Genomic DNA, 19,453 nt, shown 5'->3' on the forward strand with positions numbered 1-19,453 from the left:
GTCCAATCAGAAATAATTTTATCATTTTGAAAATAAACCTCATCAAACAAACTTGATTTAATTCTTTGATGAAAATATCTTGAAAGCCAGTCATATCCTAGACTGCATCAAAAGCAGCATGGCCAGCAGGTCAAGGGAGGTGATCCTCCCTGTACGCTATGCTTTCTAGATTACATATTTGGAAGAAATTCTTTACTATGAGGGTGGTGAGGCCCTGGCACAGGCTGCCCAGAGCAGCTGTGGATGCCCCACCCCTGGAGGTGCTCAAGGCCAGGCTGGATGGGGCTTTGGGCAACCTGGTCTGGTGGGAGGTGTCCCTGCCCATGGCAGGGGGGTGGAGCTGGGTGGGCTTTAAGGTCCCTTCCAACCCAAACCATTCTGTGATTCTATGATCTATCAGCTGATAGGGGTGAACATTCAGAAACAGAAGTATGTGACAAATTGTTAAAGAAATAGTGCTACATAATAACCTGACAAAATTAACATATTAACCACTAACTAGTGAAAAAGTTTGAAACACATCCTAAAAACATCTGCTTCCTTCATTGAATCTCAAGGTTTCTAGTGGGCTTCAGCGAACATCAGTGCTAAACACAATATGGCTTGGTATTATTATTATTATTTTTAAAATCAGTGATATGCAAGAAAATGCGAAACTACTCTTCGGTAAAGTTTCAGAAAAGACAAAGATCTGCAGTGCTGTGCAAAAGAAAAGAGTAAGCAGCTAAGTAAGTTGGAGTGTAATGCAGGGAAGTACAGGTGGTTTTAAACAAGAATCTGATGGAAAAATGTTTTAGCTACACACCTGATGTGCACAGTATTATAGCATTTTTGGGGGCAGCTAGGCGAAGTGTAATAGGATATACCGGAGATTTGATGTTATTATTTGGAGTTTTTGTGGTTGGAGTTGTACAGAGACACGGAATTACAGTGTAAATTATTAAAAAAAAAAAAAAAAAAAAAAGCGGTCTTTGTGCGGTAGGTGCCAGCGGGAAAGCACAAGCTGCTGCGGGGAGAGAGCCTCGGGCCTGGCCTCCGTCACCGCCCCTGCTCCTCCGCCACCCCGGGAGGGCCGGGCGAGGCGCGACATGGCGGCGGCGGGGCGAGGGCCGCCGTCGGAGCTGTGCGGGGTGCTGCTGCCCCTGCGGCGAGACCCCCGGGGCTCGGAGGACGGGGGCTCGGAGGAGGAAGAGGAGGAGGAGGAGGCCGACGAGGAGCTGCACTTGGCGGAGGCCGCGCTGCTGGAGGCCGCCGGGCGGGAGATGGCGGCCGCGCTACCCCCGCGCCGGGCCGGTGAGGGGCGGCGGGGGGTGGGGGGTGCCCTTGTCCTTCGTGTCCTCCGTGTCCTCCCCGTCCCTCCATGTCCTCCATGTCCCTCCCGTCCTCCATGTCCTGAGGTGGGCACCGGGCCGGGACACGCTCCGCGCCCAGCCCAGCCTCGGGGGAGGCCTCCCTGAGGGAGCCGGGCAGCTTCGGTGCTGAGGCCAGGAGACCTTTATATTATTCTTATTTGCTTCTTAATTTTAAAGTAATCAAACCCAGACTCCCCAGTTACTGATTTTGTGATAAGGTAAAGCAATGCAAAGTAGGTGGTGAATCTCACACAGGTAGCAGAAAGAAGTGTACACACTCAGTCATATGACCACGCACAGCAAAAGTAGAAAAGCGTAAAGTTTTTCCATTCAAACTCTTTTATTTTATTTATTTTTTTAACCTACATGGCATCTAAGAGTGATGATAGTTGGCCTTCAAGATTCCCTAGGTCGAGTACTCAGGCCAGTGACATTGGAGCAACTTCTGCTTAGTAGAAATATTTTATCCATAAGTTGTTTAAAAAACTGCTAAATTCAGCTGGGTGGCACGGGGAAAATACACAGAAAAAACGTCATAGGCCTAAGATCTGCAGACACTGAGGACCTGTGTATTACTAAGTGCATGAGGGAGAGAGGATGGAAAGAGGGGGCAAACCAGGTCATGCAAAATGTTACGGGTTATTATTTTGGAGCTGTTAGTTGCTTATAATTTTGGCTGGTTCGGCTGCAGAAAATATTTGGTATAGAAATGTATCTAAAGAGCATGCAGGCATCATGATACAATACTATGTGACAAAGTCATTCAGGATTGAATTGCACTCTACCTTGGCATAAATGGTGTAGTATTAAACTGTATGTTTGTGTCCTTAATTGATTTGATAAATGTTCGTACACGTTTAATTTTGTAGCTCTCACACCTAGAGAAGCCATTTGAGTACTTGTTTCTGAGGTTGAATGTACTCATTTTTAAATACTACAGAAAAGGCTGACATTAGGAATTTTATGAAAACCGTGCTTCTTTACTTTTATTACTGTAACTTATCATACAAAAGATAAAAATAAGCTTTGAACAAAAAACACCTCTTCCAATTAAACCAAACTTTTATTCTTTACAGCTGCCAATAACAGTGGTTTCATTTTTCTTTTTAATGTTTCAGTTGTCATACAAGAGAACTCCAAAGAGGAATATGAAGCAGTTGGACGTTTTCCATTAGTTGGCCCTTGGTGGAAAGTTAACGTTAAAGTTAAAAAAGTGGGGTCTAAGTACTTTGTGCAAGGATATCCATCATATTTTCTTCGGACTGATATAGAAGAAAACAACCGACAAGTCTTTTCTCTCTTTCTTAAAGAATGCGGAGTTCCCGATTATTTTAGAGAACAGTTTTTCACTTGGCTTCCTCCCGAGTGTGCACTGAGTTTTGGAAATCTTGAAGAAAAACTAAAACAATTCCAATATTCACATTTACCAACAGGGAAGAAACAAGGAGGCACCAAGGATTTTGATATCTTACACTATGTTTTGGAATCCTGTAGGTATATCGTGTACCAATTTGTTAGTTTTATAAGCTAATGATTAGATCTCTAAGATACTTTGTTCAAACTGACATGTCTTCATATGAACTGTATATTCAAAAGAATTTTGAACGTGCAAAAATTCTTGCACATTTTTAAATTTGAGGACAGTAGAACGACTGATTAAAGGTGGACATACAGTTACTAACATGCAAGGACTTTCCTGAAATCTGTAGGGTTATCAAAGTAGAATTGTCTGTGCTACAGGTGAAAAAGATGGTGGTGTAGCTTTCATTGATTTATTCAGATATAATAAGGCTTACTAAAAATGTCTTCAGCACTGTTTAAACATGGTGGTTATGCGTTTTAGGGCAAATATGTATTCAGAAATGGTACAGCTATTTCTTTGTAGTGCAAACAGCTAATTCCTCAGCTCAGTCCAGATCAGTTGCACCGAACAGCTTAGCTGCCTAGGTGTTTTATAATCCTGCCCACCTACAGGTTGTATGGCTGGGGAGTGCAGTGCAGAAGCACTGGAGCAGGGATGGTTCGGGACTCCCGATCCTGTTGTGTAGCTGGTTTGATGCAAAATCCACTGAAATATGGAAAGTTAAGGCATGTGCACAGCACTAGCTCTTTTGTTTTGCTCTAATGGTCTGTTTCCATTATCCCATGTTGCTGATGCAGGCAGAGGCTGCCCTGGCCTGGTGCCATACAGAGCCACTTGGGTAACAGCAGTACCACGGGACTCAGTTCTCTGGTTTGGAGGAGGTCTTTTAAATCCAGCAGCAGCTGTGCATAAATTTGTACTGTCAGGTTGGGTCTATCTACCACCACGTGCATGTCATTGAAGTCTTCAGTACTTGGCTTACTGGGCAGTGGCAGGTCAAAAGATGGAGGGGACTGTTTCGGAGGTCAGATCATGTCTGATAGTAGAGTTCACAAGTCTGCTAGACTTGAGCTGTTTCCTCCAAGTCACATGTGTAAGGAGGAGAAAAAAATCACAATTCTATAACTTCAGGCTTTTTGTTTTGTTTTTGTAATGGTAGAAAAGTTCTTAGCACTTCAGATCTTTTCATGACCGTAAAGAGATTGGATCGTATAGTGGGAGGAACTCTCATCTAGTTTGCTGCAAGAATTTTAATGGGATATGTAGATCACTTCTGATTGTCTAATATATTTGTACTTTTTTGGTGAAGAAGATTACACAGCGTGGCTAAACTTACTGTTTCCTGCTCTTGTAGTTGGTGGATTTTTCCCTAATATCTAACTTAAATTACTTTGCTACAGATTAAACTCTTTTCTCTCTGTCATTGGGAAATAGGAAAAAATTATCCCCCTCCATGCCATGTTACTATTACTACTATTGTCACTTTTTTGATTGTCAATTAGATGTTTTGAACTTGAGCAATTTGTTCCTCAAGCAATTAAGATGTTTTTACCCAACAACAGTGCGTGTTGATTCTCCTCTTGAAAACTAATCATTTGCTTCAAAGGGGAAATGTCTCGCCTTTGCATTTCTGTAAGACAGTTATGACAAAAAGTACTTAACCAAGAAAAATTGGTGTTTTAAATTTGGAGTTCTGAAGTTTCCTTGACACTTCCTTAAGAATTGCATTTTTTTTCTTGCCAAGAGATAAAACTTGTAGAAGTCTCACATTCTTCTAAAATTTGTTTTTAAAGTGAGGTGTAGAAGAAATCGGTTTCATTATTCCCCTTTTGCAGATCGCAAGACTGGTACCCACAGAGGGGAAGTGATAACTTAAGTTTGGGATCATTGAGAAAGCCGGGGGGAGCACTATTTTCCTAAGTTCCTGCGCTGATCCAGTATTATAAGTCTGTTTCATTTTATTTTGGATTTTAAATTTTCTTTTTCACGTCTGTATGAAAATTATCTTTAGATAGGAGGGACAGGCGTGGTGAGGTCTGAACTGACTTTCTACAACAGGCTGTAGTGTATGCGGTTTAAACTAAATGTGTAACTTGTATTTTTCACATGAGTACATTTAGTTTCAGTTTATATCTGTTCACATTTTTTTTTCTAAGGCAGTTCAGGGAAAACAGACTTAAAAAGAATTTGAAAAGGATTACAAAGAGTAAGAAAGTGGAAGAAATCAGAGGTGCTTTGGATACAGGGGAGACAGAAGGATAAAAGCCAGAGTCAGTTTAAATTACCTTTACAAATATTTTTGTATATTGCTTAAAACTTTCTTGGTTTATGGTGCGTACAGTTGCAGGCAAGGCAGTATTGGTAGCTCTGACTTTTCCGATGATACTGGAGTTCTTGCCAACTCTTCTGCCACGCCATTTTTGCTGTCTTTTGGATACGGTGAGTTGGCAAAGAAGGACTGAAAACGATGATACAGATGGTGAGACAGTGCATTTTCAAGATGAGATGCTAACAAAATTGGATGGGATATTAAAGAATGAGCCATGGAAACTTGGATTCAGCAGGGTAAGTAATGTTAAGCAGGGTAAAAAGTGTGGTGTTCGTTACATTTGATCTTCCTTAGAATACAGTGTTGTTTTGGCTATGTTCAGTTTATTACCTGGGCATGTGTAGGAGGTAAGCCTAGCTCATTTTAAACCGGATGCTTTACTGGGCTCAGTTTTACATTTTTTTTCCTCAGTTGGTCTACAGTTAATTTCTCAAAAGATTTTAAATGTGATCGTGTTACAACCTTTTGTTTTGTCGTTTCTTTAAGGAATAGAAAATTCCTTAAAGTATTACCTCAAGTATTTACTTGAGGTAATTGGGTCAAAAGTAAGAAAGCTAATTTAAAGCTCTCAGTTCTACTTTTCAGCTTTATGCCAGCAAATGAGATTTTCTATTCTTAATATATAGAACAAGACCTATGTTTCATAGCAAGGTAGATAAATTATGCTGTAAGAGGTTGTACGGTCTCCTGTTTTTTAATAATGGGACCTGCAGTTGCCGTTTACCTTCTTGTTTTCCTTTGCTGACACCAGCTACACTTGCTGTGCAACTTCGCTGCTGCACCTCACCTACCTACACGTGTAGCTCAGATGAGAGGTGAAGTTTAATAGTTCGGAAATGTAATTCGTTAATCCCTCAGCTTCAGCCCTCCAGTGCTTTCACTGACAGATGTTTAGACTTGTCTTTAGAGACCTCCAGTTTCAGAGACTCAGCAATCTATCCAATCTGTTCCGGTGTGTCACGTCCTTTCCTTTCAAAAGCTTTTACTGATGTATAATTTGACTATTCCTTGATGCACGTTAAACTTGTTTCTCTCGTTCTGTATAACAAGGATCTGCATTCTCACTGCAGTTTTTTACTGCTTGAAGACCCTCATTAGCTTTCTTTCTTTGGGTTCAGCAAGTCTAAATGTTTTTTTTTTTCTTGATAGTTCATCTTTTTTGTATGTCTCAGTATTTCACTATTTTTCTCTAGTCTCTGTAAAGGTCGTGTGTTTCTTGAAGTATCATGGTGTTCCAAATTGGATATAATATTCTGGTTAATGTCTTACCTGTGCTCTGTTTCTGCAGTTTGCATCTTTACTTGAAATCATGCTAATTAGGAGCACACAAGTTCTCTTTAGTTTCTGTTTGAGTTTTCTGAGTTTTAAAGTTTTGTGTTTACACAGAAGGGTGACAGAGAGGAGTAATCATTCTGTCTTTTTTTTTTTTTTTAAATATTTTGCTCTCATATAGCTCGAAAAACATTATGTACAGTGTGAAAAATACATGTGCTTTTATAGACAGCCACTCCCCGAACTGCAATTTATATTTACTCAAAGGAATGTTATCCAGGAAGAGGGAAAATGATATATCTGAAATAAATATGTTTACTTTTATTCTTTTTGGGGAGAAGATTACCTACAGGGAACTGAAACTTTCTTACTGTGAGGCAACGTGGGAAGCCTTCCGTCAGTGTCAGCATCTCCTCCGGAAGATTCCTGACTTGCAGAAGAACGCATTAATTCTGTATGATAAACTCAAGAGACGGTGTAGAGAAATGGGACACACTTATGAAGATCAAGATGAATTAACTAATTTTGTATCCAAAAATATGTCCATTGAGCACGCTTGGCAATCTCTTGAATTTTTGAAAGATGAGAATATAGTGATCAGGGAGAAAAAACTCGTGTTTCTGCCTCATCTTTACAAATCCGAAAGAGACATTGCAATGTATATAGGTTATCTGCTGTCAGACTGCTCATGGCAACTGAATGTTGACGCGAGAAAGATACTTAACACTTCTGAGATGTCAGGAGAAGTGGCAGATGATGAAATGAATGCTGTCTCGGCTCATGAAGTGCAACACCTGAAGGAAGATAATCCAGGCAATCACAACTCTGAAAATCCACAGACGGAGTCCACAGCTGGCACCCAAAGGAAAGGAGAGGTAGATATAGATCAGGTGACAGCTATGGAAAAGATTTGTTCTAATCCTGTCACAATCATAAGCGGAAAAGGAGGTTGCGGGAAGAGTACAGTTGTTAGCTGCCTTTTTCGTCACTTAAAGCAGGTAGAGAAAGAAGTGGAAGCTGCTTCTAAGGACTTTGAAGGAGACCTGGACGCATCTGAGGAATGGGATACCTTTGATCATCACTGGGAGTCAGAGAACACTTGCACAAAGAATCGTTTGAACGTACTATTTACCGCACCTACAGGGAGAGCAGCAAGCCTTTTGAGTGAAAAAACCAGGCTTCCCGCATACACTCTGCATCAGGTAAGGACTTTCTTTTTTTAATTTGTGTTATAAAAAACCTTTTGGCAGCGTTCATTCTTGTTTTAGAAAAAAACTTGTTACTGAAATTTCCTTATAGCATTTTTAGTTACTAATGGTAATGCTTAGGTGCAGCTTGTCAGCATTTGAAAATCATTATTACATTTTGGGGAATCATAAATCAGTCATTACAAATACATTATTTGCTGTAACTTTTCTTTTTTTTCACTTTTATACGTCTCAAATTTGTGCCTTTTTTGGGGGATCTGGTCTTTTTAGCTCCTCAGTTATACTCTGCGTAATCTGTAGCAGATAGAAGAGCAGAAATACCTCCTTAAATGGCAGACCTGTTTTCCAGTGTCCTGTTGCACAATAATCGTACTGATACCTGCACATATGTGAAGAGAGCGGTAGCCTGGGGTCAATGAGATGAATTTTATTCGCACTGTTTTCCTACCTACAGTCAAATACTGTGCAACTTCTTCTTATTAGAAAAAAAAGTAGAAAAAAACCTGTTAATAAACATAAGTCTCTGTTGTTGTAGATGGCAGAAAGTGCCAAGAAGATGTTGGAGGTGTGGAATAACCTGTATAATTAAAAACTATAATAACACAGAAAATACATTGGGCTTATTTTAAGTTCTGTTGGAAACTGGGTAATCGCCTGTTCCCCTTCTCTGTGCAATGTTGGGGGGTTCATTAGCGTGAACAAGCAGCCGTAGAAGGAGGCGTTCTGTTACTGAGCAACCTATATCCTGACCTTATAGCCTTTGGGATCCCTGCAGGAAAAAAAATAAAATTAAATTAAAGAGCTGTGCTCTCCGGCCTGCCATTTGTTTTTCAGAATTGTTGGGGTAATCATTGGAAGCAGTTTTCTGTAGCTTGAAGTGTAAGCAAATAGAGCAAGGTGTGACTTGAGCAGTAAGGACTCGTCCTGTGCCCAGCACTGGGAGAAGGAGATATAACCTGGTTAATTTACAATTGAGATAATCACAGAAATAGATTTAAGGGTTTCCATGCTTACAGAAAGAATACTGTGTATTTGGAGTACGAGCAAATTCTTCCCATATCATGTAGCAGAACAAGTGCATACTTGCTTCAGAATTTTATATGTAGATATTCTCAAAATGCCTGTGCTGATCTTCCTGTGTTAAAGCTCCCTATTTGAGGATGCATTTCTGTGCTTTAATGCAAGTAAGTGCTGATTATCTCAGCTAGCAACGTGTTCACTGAGGAAGGAAACAAGACTGTTTGAGTCTTCTGAGTCTTACAGGTGTAAGTTCAGAATTTCAGATAATACTTCTAAATAGAACATTAGAAGATGTTCTACCATGCTATGTCCACTTTTAAAAAGCAGTTGGTCTCAGCTTATTAGTGTCAGAACTTATTTTTAATTTATTTTTAATTTATTTTGATTTGTTTCTAGATCATCTATAGTTTTAGATCATGGAGGCAGACTGGACAAGAATTTCCATGGAAGTTTTCTACTGTGACAGTTCTGATTGTGGATGAAGGAAGCTTGGTGTCTGTACATGTTCTCAGTTTAGTTTTAAAACTCTTATGTGAGCATGCCCAGCTTGCCAAACTTATTATTTTAGGTAAGTGGGAAGAAATAAATAATTAAGATAATAAGTATTGAATAATACACAATATACAGTGTAACTATCAGAGCTGCCACTGGTCTTCGTGGGTCTTTAAATACCCAGAAGGTTACGTTGGTCTGTACTTGGGTATTTCTGCTTACGCATAAAGTCAGGTTAGGCTGACTAGACTCCAACAGTTTTCTCTCTCATCTGTCAGTATGAAAGTATCAGTATCTCTGTTATCTGCTTAGTAGTGTTTTGTCTGATTCTGTAAGTATTATGACTTCCACGTGGTAGCTTATTTTATATATCTTGCAACCGAGAAACTTTTCTCATTTCCTTAAATTTAAAGAAGCTAGTGTCAGCATATGAATCAGATGTGAGAAGACTGGTGCCATGGGGTTCTTAATGCTAGGATCAGCTAGTTTTAATTCGGAAAGGAAAACAAGTGTAAAATGTCAGTTTTCTGCTTTTTCAGATGTTTGGTTTTTGCATGCCATTTATGTCATTCATTTTTAAATGTGTAACTTTCAAAATGTGTTTGGATAAGATCTGATCACTGTTGGTGTTCATGATGCAGAGCGATTTGTACCTGCTATTTAGGCATTACAGAGAGAGGAGTATGAAAGATTTAAACTACAGAACAGTCTGATTCCCCAGACAAAGTTTCTTAGATACTTGAAAGTTTCATTTCACGTGAAATGTACTGAGGAAGCATGTGATTCCAAAGCCTCCTACTATGAGGTACTATGTGGAAGGTTGGGTATTTATTAATTTCAGTGGTTGTTTTTTTTCCAAGCTGTTTTTTTTTTTTAAATGTTCTGTTATTGCTCCTCACAAAGCCTAATTTCCATTCTGTTTAGGTGATACTAGACAGCTACCAAGTATAGACCCGGGAAACATGCTACCTGATATCTTTGAGAGTCTAAAACCGAGAGGCTTTTCTGTGGAACTGCGAACTAATCACCGAGCTGAATCACAACTAATTGTAGATAATGCAACAAGGTAGGATTCCCTTTAGTGTGTAAGGAGCATTCTTGCAGTAGACACGGTGCTTTCCCTGCAAAAGCATATCAAGATTTGAATCTATGGTACTGCTTCTGTTACATCTTCTTATTCAAAATTAGTAACACTGTCTTCAGTCAGTATGTATTGTGTAGTATACGAGCAAAAATTTATAAATGATGAACTTCAGGCTGATAGAATCCTTTAACTGGAAACAATTTTTCTTTTCTGTTTTCCCTCCATTGCTCCGGCGAAGAATCTCACAGCGGAAGCTTCCTGAATTTGATGAGGTGTTGGAAGTTTCTGGTTGGAATAAAGCACTGACAATGCCAAGACCTGAGAAGAAATTCATTTTTATCGCTTTACCTTCTGGTGGGGGCAGTGACAGTAAGTGTGTACACTCAGTTTGTGATCTTGACCTTCCCTTTTGTAAAGCAATGACTGTTTGGCTGGAATTAACATTTTGGGGAGATTTTAGTCTTTTTCATTTTGTTTGTGGTATAGATTTAAATGCTAGGTTCATCCTTTGAATTTTGCCTGAGTTAAGTGCACACAGCAAGACCCATTGGTGCAAAGGATACGCTATAGAGCTCCAGCTCACCAGTTACAGTTTGAAATGGGTGTGATACAGCTTCAACCAGTGCTATCAAATATAATTGTCTATTCATGCTGTGGTTGGAGCTGTCAGGCCTTAAAAGATTACACATTTCAGAAGTGAAGCATCTGAGTAAAGATCAGCTGTAGGCACGTGCTCTCAACTCTAGAATCAAGTTAAGAAATTGGAAGCAAAGGGGACACCAGTGTTTCATTCAAGATGTTTTGGGGTCAGGATAATTCATTTTCGTTTTGGACCGTTATTGGATAAGCGGATTGAGGGGTCTCCACTTTGTATGCGTCAGTGTAATGGGGAAAAAGAATAATAGTGCGGGTATTATCAACTCATCTTACTCTAGTGACTTACTCAGCTAACAGAACACTAAAAATGGATTTCTTCTGTGAAATCTAAATGTATAGTCCTGCGGTTAAATAATGCTCTATCCATACCTCTTATGCGCTGTAACAAAACCTTATTTTGCATGAAATACAAGCTGTTTATTAGAGAAAGAAGCATTTCTCTCCTTCCATATCACACTCGTCTCCCATTTTGACAGTGTGATAGCTGCATGATGCCTTTTGGGTGGCGTGTATAATATATACATGTGTGTGTGTGTGTGTGTGTAAGTGCATATATATTTAAAAAGTTGAAATGGCATTGAAGCAGCAAAAGTGATTTCATACTCAGTTATGTTTTTCTTTCTTACATTGTTTGTTCTTCAACTTTTTATGCCATATCTTTTATGTCTTCTAAATCAGATTTGCAAAGCGCCATAAAGGCTTTACTTAAAGAAGGACCTGGATTGCAGGATGCCAGACAATCACAGTTCATTGCTTTCAGAAGGTAAAAGAGCAAATAGGCAGACATTGAAAAATCTTTGCTAGCAGCCACGGTCTGAAAATAGCTGACCGTGTTGAGCTGGAGAGACTAGTGACGATATCATAAAAATTACTAGAGAGAAAACAGGCCAGATGACTTCTCCTAAGCCTTCTGGTTGCCCCTAGTCTCTTCATGGAGAGTTGCTAGATTTTTCTATAAATTTTCTGTATACTTTTCTGTTATTTTGCACCGTGCTTTTTGACTCTGTGTTTATGTTCATCGGTACTGTTTATGTTAAGTAAATGAAGGATGGACTAAGTGGTGAGTTTTCGTAGTAAATTCTCCGAGAGCCTGTGCTGTGCTGTTGGCAACAAGGCAGCGCTCTTCAGAAGCAACAGGTGAGGGCTGGACTGCAGGAGGAACCCACAAAACGCAGTGTTGCACCTTAATCTGATGAGAGACAGTTGAGATGTCATCACGTGGTCTGTACTCAAATGTATCCCATCATAGCAGCGGTGAATTTCAGGATGCACGATGGGAACATTTAACCTTACTGTTTATGCATGCTTCTGTGACAGGTGGGCTTTAATCAAATGGGAGAAGATGTGATGAGGGCCAGGTCTAGATATGTAACGTGGATCTTTGGAAGCACAGTACTGGTCGTTTAAGAAGGGCAGGATGTATGGCTCTAACAAATTCTCAAGAAAGATTCGCTCACATATCAAGCACTGATTATGTGAACCAGCACAGACAATCAATAGTACAGCTGGTTTCACAGAAACACTGAAATGGTAACAGATGGGGCTTTGGGCAACCTGGGCTAGTGGGAAGTGTCCCTGTCCGTGGTGGGGGGGGTTGAAACTGGGTGGTCTTTATGGTCCCTTCCAACCCAAACCATTCTGTGAGTCCGTGATTCACGTTTTTGTTGTGAATATTGAAATACTCTGAAATCAAGTTTATTTCTCCATTCTGCATTCGGGTACAATACTGTTATTAACAATGTCCACTGAAGATTTCTTAATATTTACAAGTACTTAATCTGCATTTAAAAGTTAAAATTCCACGTCTTTAAAAAGCAAGTATATAAAATGACCAACTCTTCTGTCTAGTTATAATACATACACAGACAGGTTTTATCCAGGCTTTCCTTTTGTTCTTTATGTTAAAAGTAAATCCAACTAATCTAAGTGCACATCACAGACATCACTTTCAATCATATTTAGACAAAACTGTTCCATTACTGCTTTATCTTCAAAACTCTGAATTAGTGATTGTTTTCAATCATTGGTGGAAAATCATCACAGCTAAGATGAACTTTTTCCTTTGCTTTTTAATTATAATGCTAACATGGCATTGCATGTAATTGTTTTACGTTTAGTATTCTTAAGTACATCATGAGTCTGTTCATGTTCTTGTTTTGTGTGATGTAGGCAAGATTGCGATCTAATAAACGAGCTTTGTTGTCAACACTATTCAAAGCATTTAACCAGGTAAGCTAGTGTTTTGCAATTTTTACCTTGAAGGTTGAACCTCACTTTGTTTTTGAAAGTGTTATAACCAGGCCAACAACATAAAATAAAATTATAAAACATTTTTTTTTCCCAATAGATCATCTAGATCTGATTATTTACAGTAGGGGGTCATTGTTACTATGAAGTTTCTTTGACAGGTCTTTTAATTTCATCCTGGTCTTTGAACAGATAAGATAAATTCTTTTCCTTTCATTTAAATTGTCCATATATGAATTCTGAGATAATGAATTATTGCTAAATAATTAAAATTGGCATAAATGTAGCTTAATATTTTTTTCCCCATTATGCTATTTCTAAATAGATTCTGAAATATTTTTGGAAGCAGCATTTCGGCGCTACCATGTTGCTGTTTTTTTTTTTTTTTTTTCCAGAAAGCTTTACAGAAGTTCAAGACATATCTTTTAGATGCAATTTTTCTTAACTGCTTTGAATATTTTTTTCTGGCCCCGGTATAGAGAAGGGAAAGAGAAGAAATCCTAAGTGATAGTAAATGCATATGTAGTAAATACATTTCTCACTTTCTCTTCCTCTGACCTAGAGACCATAAAAGACGACTTTTATTTCAAATTGATGACAAGATTTCCTGCACACGGAATACATATCTCAAGGATCTCTTACCAGGCCATGGTTTTGGAGAGGGTCCTGATCAGAAAGAGGATCATAAATGCAGAAATGGAGAAACCACCCTCAGTTCAGCGACTGCTGAGGATGGCAAACGACTGTGCAATGGAGATATATTTTTCATAACAGATGTAAGTTGTTGATGAAGGAACTAGCACAGAAAATAGTGGTAACTGATCCAGTCCTTTCTGAGTTCTCAGAACAAAGCAATTCTCAAAGTTTAGTCCATAACAGATACCTAGTTGTTCTGAAAAACTATCATGTGCAAGGCTACCCCTTTACAAGAAAGAGGCAGATTTGTAATAGAGAATTAAAAATAAATCTCTGGGCATTTTTGTAAAATCAGTTTCAGTTGGTCTGATCTTGTTCAGTGCTGTGACTTTTTTTTTTTGTCATAAATTCTGTAAATGCTCAAATGTATTGGAAATGAAATACATAGTATTTTGGATGTAGACACATAGTCTTAAGTGAAGAATAAAGCTGATGTTACAGCTTGAGTTCTCCCCCAGTAGAAAAGTAAGCTGAAGGAAACCCACACCAACACACAATCCTGTGTTTTTCTGCTCAGCACCCGAGTGAATTGAATTGCATTGACTCAGCAGAGGATCCAGTGAAAATATCAGTATTTGTGCCTGGGGACTGTGTAGGGTTGGTGGAAGAGAGCAGACATCTTTGTTTGTGGCAACAAATTGTTAAGTGGGCTCGCTGGTAATATTTCATCTTGTCCTAAGATAATTGAAATTTTCTGGGTATTAAAACTGCCTTTCTTGGATTTTTTCATACTAAAGAGGAGTCAGGGTAGACCCTGTACAGTGAAAGAATTTTCCTTGAAGATGGTCAGTGAAAGATAGTAATCTTTTGGGCTTAGTGTCTTCTGAAACTACTTCACTTGGTTGACACTGCAGCTGTCATAATATCACGGAAAGGTAGCATATAGACGCATGCGGAAGTATAGACATTGATCAAACTGCTGATACACGCTTACTGCTAAGTGTTCTTATGCTATTTCTTTAGGATGTAGAAATTAATAAACAGCGCTTATTGACCATCAGCAGCACGTACGGCTCCACGTTCACTGTGAAGTATAAGGCTCTGAAGAAGCTCTGTCATATAAAACATGCGTGGGCCAGAACTATTCACACCTTTCAGGTAAAAGCTGAAGCAAAACAAAGCTATCGGGTGATAAAGCTTTCTCATGCCTTTATCTTGCTAATGCACTGTATTTTCACAAGGAAGCGTCAAAGCTCTCTTGAAACTAAAATTCCTTGAATGCAGGACAGAAAATACTGTCAAGAGTGTCCCCGTTTGTCTCGAACTAGTCTGTTGTTGTAAGCAGTCCTTTTCATTTTTTAGTTTTTACTACTTACTGGAGATCTTAATTTTGTAAGGTGTTTTTAAACATGTTTCAGGGTTCTGAGGAAAAAACCGTGGTGTATGTGGTTGGCAATCCTGGTCGTCAGCACTGGCAGCACGTGTACACAGCCGTGACCAGAGGGCGCTGCCGTGTCTATGTTATAGCTGAAGAGACGCACCTCAGGAGAGCAGTCACTAACAAGAGCATTCCCAGAAAAACTCGCTTACAGAGATTTTTGAGAGAGGAAATTGCAGAAACAAGCACATGCCCAGAACAAATGCCCTCTCCTCTGACAAAGAATGCTCCTGACCCATCTGAACCTGGCACTGACCCGGTTAAAGAAGGGTCGGCAGATCTCAGAAAAGAGCGGATGGGTAATTTGCAGCAGATAAGTCCATATAAAAGACAACGAAGTCGTGCAGAGAATCCTGAGGATGCCATGAAAACGTCTTCTGTAAGTACCTTCTTACTTTTTAAAGTATTCAAAGTTTAAATACATTAAAATTTTCAAGATGACCAGTAATTTGTGAAGCAGTCGAGTTTGGCAGATATTTTCTCAGAGTAATACTTGACCAACAGGGAAGAATCAGTTATAATTTCAGTAGTAGTAAATTTATACATCTTGCTACTAATTGTGAACTAGTGTCTAGCTTAGACTCTCTATTAGCTTATTCTTTGTGCACAGAAGTCAACTTTTAGGAGCTGACCTGCTGTGACACATTTACATACAATGTCTTCATTGAAGTAGATATATTTTTATACAGGCAAACATGCTTAACAGATTATTTTTTTCTTACTGTATCTCATATCTGTCACGGGTAAAGAGCTCTTATTTTTTGATGCTGTTACTGTATTTTAGATCTGGTCCAAACTCTGATAACATTTTGTTTGTTTGTTTTCACAGCCAATAGTACAAGAATCCCCACTTGGTTCTTCCAGACTTCGAAGTCTAAGTTTGCAACACGTAACTCCTAGGAAGCTTTTCAAAAGCTAGCAGACAATTAACTGTCCTCTTTATGAATACACCCGTTTTGTTCAAGATTTTTGGCATGGAGAAGCTGGGTATGCAGATGATTTTCAAAAGCTTTCCTGTAACTGTATTTTCTCTAAGAACAGCTTATTTTAAAGTGAGTCTTTTATATTTTCAGTGATCTGTTTTTAGTAGATCCTTGGTGCATTAGTCATCAAAAGTCTTATCAGTCTTTTGTTTTGGTGAAGAAGGAACTTGCAGTTCTTTTAGGATCCAGAAGTTCCCTTGAATAATACATGGGCATTTCGTAGTTTAAACACTCTAGCCATAGCAAGTTTTATCTATCTCCTCATGCTGCAGCATCGATTAGAATCTATTATTGATGTGCCAAAGTTGCAGTTTGGTCTTCAGCCAAAATAGTTTAGAAAAATCTAAATTCCTGCTTGTAATGTGGCAGAATTATGGGCATGAAGCTTTGACGGATTACGGATTTTAATCTTGTTATAACAAGAAACAAAAGCCGCAATCATTGACATAGAAATTTTTTCCCACTTTGCACTTGTGAGTGATGTAAAACTTGCCATCGCTGCGCTACCCTATAAAGCCGTATGCTGCTAATGATCTCGGGAACAAAAGCAACGTTCCAAGCTAGGGTTCAAATATCATGCCGCTTTTTTACACATGTGTTTGTGTACTGCATGATTTGATGTATTGCAATTTATGAGATTAAAAAAGACGAATGTTTACACAAACTTCAGACAAATTGTATTAAAATTTGGAGAGAGCTTGCTTACTTCTAACAAACTTTTTTTTTCACTCATACTACAGCAGGAAAAAGTGTACCATGAACATAAACATGGTATTTTTTTTTACTCAAACTGCTACTCTACATGTAAAATAGAAAAATGCTACCTCGTTTCTAATGTCTTTAAATCAGTGTTTATTTCAATTTATACATTTTTTTCCATACAAATATTTGCAACAGTTTGAATTTCAAAAAAACATACATAGACGATAAATATCATGCTATTAAAGTATTAAATTTGTACAAAAATACTTTACAGTTTAATACTTATTTGTTACAAATAAAAATACATATTTAAGTGACTCATGGACTTTTTCTTTTTTTTACAAGATTCAGCATTGAATGTTACTCTGACCTTTTCTGGTAGTGCTGAAATATAAATCAGACATATTTGTGTGTGCAGGGTGAGCTTTTTATGTATTGGAAACAGCAATAGGGATACAGTTAAACAGTTTAAATTGACCAGAAGCAACTCTGTTAGGTGATTGCTTAGATGTGGAGACTCTACAAATGTACAAATCCAGTATCATTATATTCACCAAGAACAATAATTACCAATAACAACTCGAATACTGGAATAAACCAAAGCAGCTGCTGGTGAGCATATAAAGCAACTGGCAGTATTTTATTGCTTGGGGGGGAGAGGGGAGGCGGGAGAATTTGTGAAGTTTGTAAAATGTATTTACAATTTTAAATTCTAAAAACGTGTTGTAGGGGGTAAGTTTATCGTAAAGAAGGCTGAAAACAAAGTATATTAAATAGGACATTAGTCCCCTCAAGAAAGTGTTTGATTTAAAAAGCTTGTGTACAACAGTAGAAGTTTACAGGGTTATGGATCATTAAGGAGCTTTTGTATCAATCTTCCACTGCGATAGTTAAAAAAAAAATCCATTTTATTTTAAAACCTTTCTAGTTTGTCTAAACTCTTTTCAATTTTACTCATCAGTAATCCTCCTTCAGAGGTTTTTAATCTCACTAAAAAAGTCTCTGCTTAAAAAGCCTTACATGTTGCAAGACCTATCGTTAATTATTTCATTGCATAGGGAATAACATATGAGCTACTAAAATTTACCACAGTTGTTGGGGAGTAATGTTCACCACATGCTGCAGCGTCCTAAAAACACTTTGTTAAAACATCTAAACCGTGCTTTGTCTGAAGAGTATACCATTCTTGCCAGCAGACTCAAGGTCCCCATAATTACAGAGCTAGACAGTTAACAAGAAAGCATGATGCCAGCACACCATTCTTCCTCGGCCATCAGACAATGGCTTGCTGCTAAAATGTTTTTAAAAATCAACCTGGACGCTACTGTTAGGAGAAGTTAACGCCATGCTTTTTTCCCTCAAACAGCAGCTGATGATGAAGGGAAAGGTACATCTAAATCATGTTTAAACATCTCCCCAGTTTCTTGTTCGGGGAAAAATGCCCTTAGGTACTGTTGCTAATGGTAGATTGTTTAGAAATGGAGTGACTTAACAAAGAGTTAAACTTTTTAAAACGTGACCATGAATTAATACAAGCCTTGAGACAGACAGACTGACCTCCTGTGCTTTTTAGTGCTATATTGTGTCTGAGCCTTATCTTCAGAAAAATCTTAAAGGGATTTAGCACCATAATTGTCTTTTATTACCAAATGTCCCACTAAAATTATTTTCTGCTATAATGTATTTGTAGGATCCCGTGTCTCTGTATTAACATTAGCATGTCCAGTCTGTTGGAGGAAGGCATTGTTCTGATCACTCCATTCCCCCCCTGCTGAAGGCTGCTGGTCTGCACTTCCTTTCTGACATGCCAGTGGGTTTCTGCTAATAACCAATTCCAGCTTATTGCCAGATTCTGCGATGAGGGGCACAACCAGACAGCAGTCAAAGTCTCTGGTGCGAACGTGGTTTACCTGAACAATTAGAAGATTGCTTTTCGTTATTATTTAAGACAAAGAAATACGATCACAAGAGACACAGATTCATCCTTGAGACCATGAGATCTGACTTAAATCTTGCAGCTAGAGAACAGCCCAATAAAAGACTGTTTAACCATGGTATCTGATCTGAAGACATCAGTGAAGTTCTTTACTTGCTGTTTAATGGAATGTGGCTAAAATGGCCTTATTGGCCCCGATCATAGCGGTTGTCAGTAGTCATGATGCCTACGCCATACACGATATTTAACAGCACATGATTTTTCTCACTTTCTCAGTATTCATCAATTTAAATGCCATAGCCCACATCTAAAGTTTCTGTTTATGTCTTCTCTGGTATTCATTAATACACAAACATTTTATAGGCCTAGTTGACAATAAATAAATAAATTAGCTTTTCCCTCACAAGCCAACTTGGCACTGCGCTAAGCGTGGCACTCAGTGTTATGCTATTACAACTATGGCGATCAGCAACTTGGATTAAGCACAGAAACAATTTTCAAGTCTGTATCAAGAACAGGAAAAATTACAAATCCATCTGGAAATGCCTTGGGAAATTCTAACTTTCCAGTAAGCATTTTTATGTCTCCTTTGAAGTTCTGAAATAAATAATTTGTTTCTATAAATGTGACATTACAGAGAAAAATCTACTCTTACTTCTACTGCATAAAAGCCCAAATCACCATGAGCTGCTGCAGCCTTATCTAGGCTCTAAGTGATTTATACAGCCTGTGGC

At 38.6% G+C, this 19,453-nt stretch overlaps 2 protein-coding genes across 3 annotated transcripts in view; one reads left to right on the forward strand and one right to left on the reverse strand.

The window, feature by feature from the left end:
* The first annotated feature begins 1,047 nt into the window (after positions 1-1,047).
* Positions 1,048-17,079, forward strand: HELB (DNA helicase B). Of its 2 annotated transcripts, XM_040552752.1 has the most exons (14): positions 1,048-1,293; positions 2,471-2,842; positions 5,057-5,280; positions 6,658-7,191; positions 7,312-7,518; positions 8,941-9,112; positions 9,961-10,102; positions 10,359-10,489; positions 11,456-11,540; positions 12,947-13,006; positions 13,587-13,800; positions 14,684-14,818; positions 15,079-15,477; positions 15,928-17,079. In XM_040552752.1, the coding sequence occupies exons 1-14, from the start codon at positions 1,089-1,091 to the stop codon at positions 16,015-16,017; spliced, it is 2,970 nt and encodes a 989-aa protein (XP_040408686.1). In that variant the 5' UTR covers positions 1,048-1,088; the 3' UTR covers positions 16,018-17,079. The 2 variants fall into 2 exon arrangements, with proteins under 2 accessions (XP_040408686.1, XP_040408676.1); XM_040552742.1 differs by having other exon boundaries at positions 6,658-7,518.
* Positions 16,673-19,453, reverse strand: part of GRIP1 (glutamate receptor interacting protein 1) — a 227,729-nt gene continuing 224,948 nt past the window's right edge. The window contains 1 exon segment of the mRNA XM_040552728.1: positions 16,673-18,693. Coding sequence (XP_040408662.1) covers positions 18,457-18,693 — 237 coding nt within the window. The 3' untranslated portion in view covers positions 16,673-18,456.

This window comes from Cygnus olor, chromosome 1 (assembly GCF_009769625.2).
Source record: "Cygnus olor isolate bCygOlo1 chromosome 1, bCygOlo1.pri.v2, whole genome shotgun sequence".
Classification (NCBI taxonomy): domain Eukaryota; kingdom Metazoa; phylum Chordata; class Aves; order Anseriformes; family Anatidae; genus Cygnus; species Cygnus olor.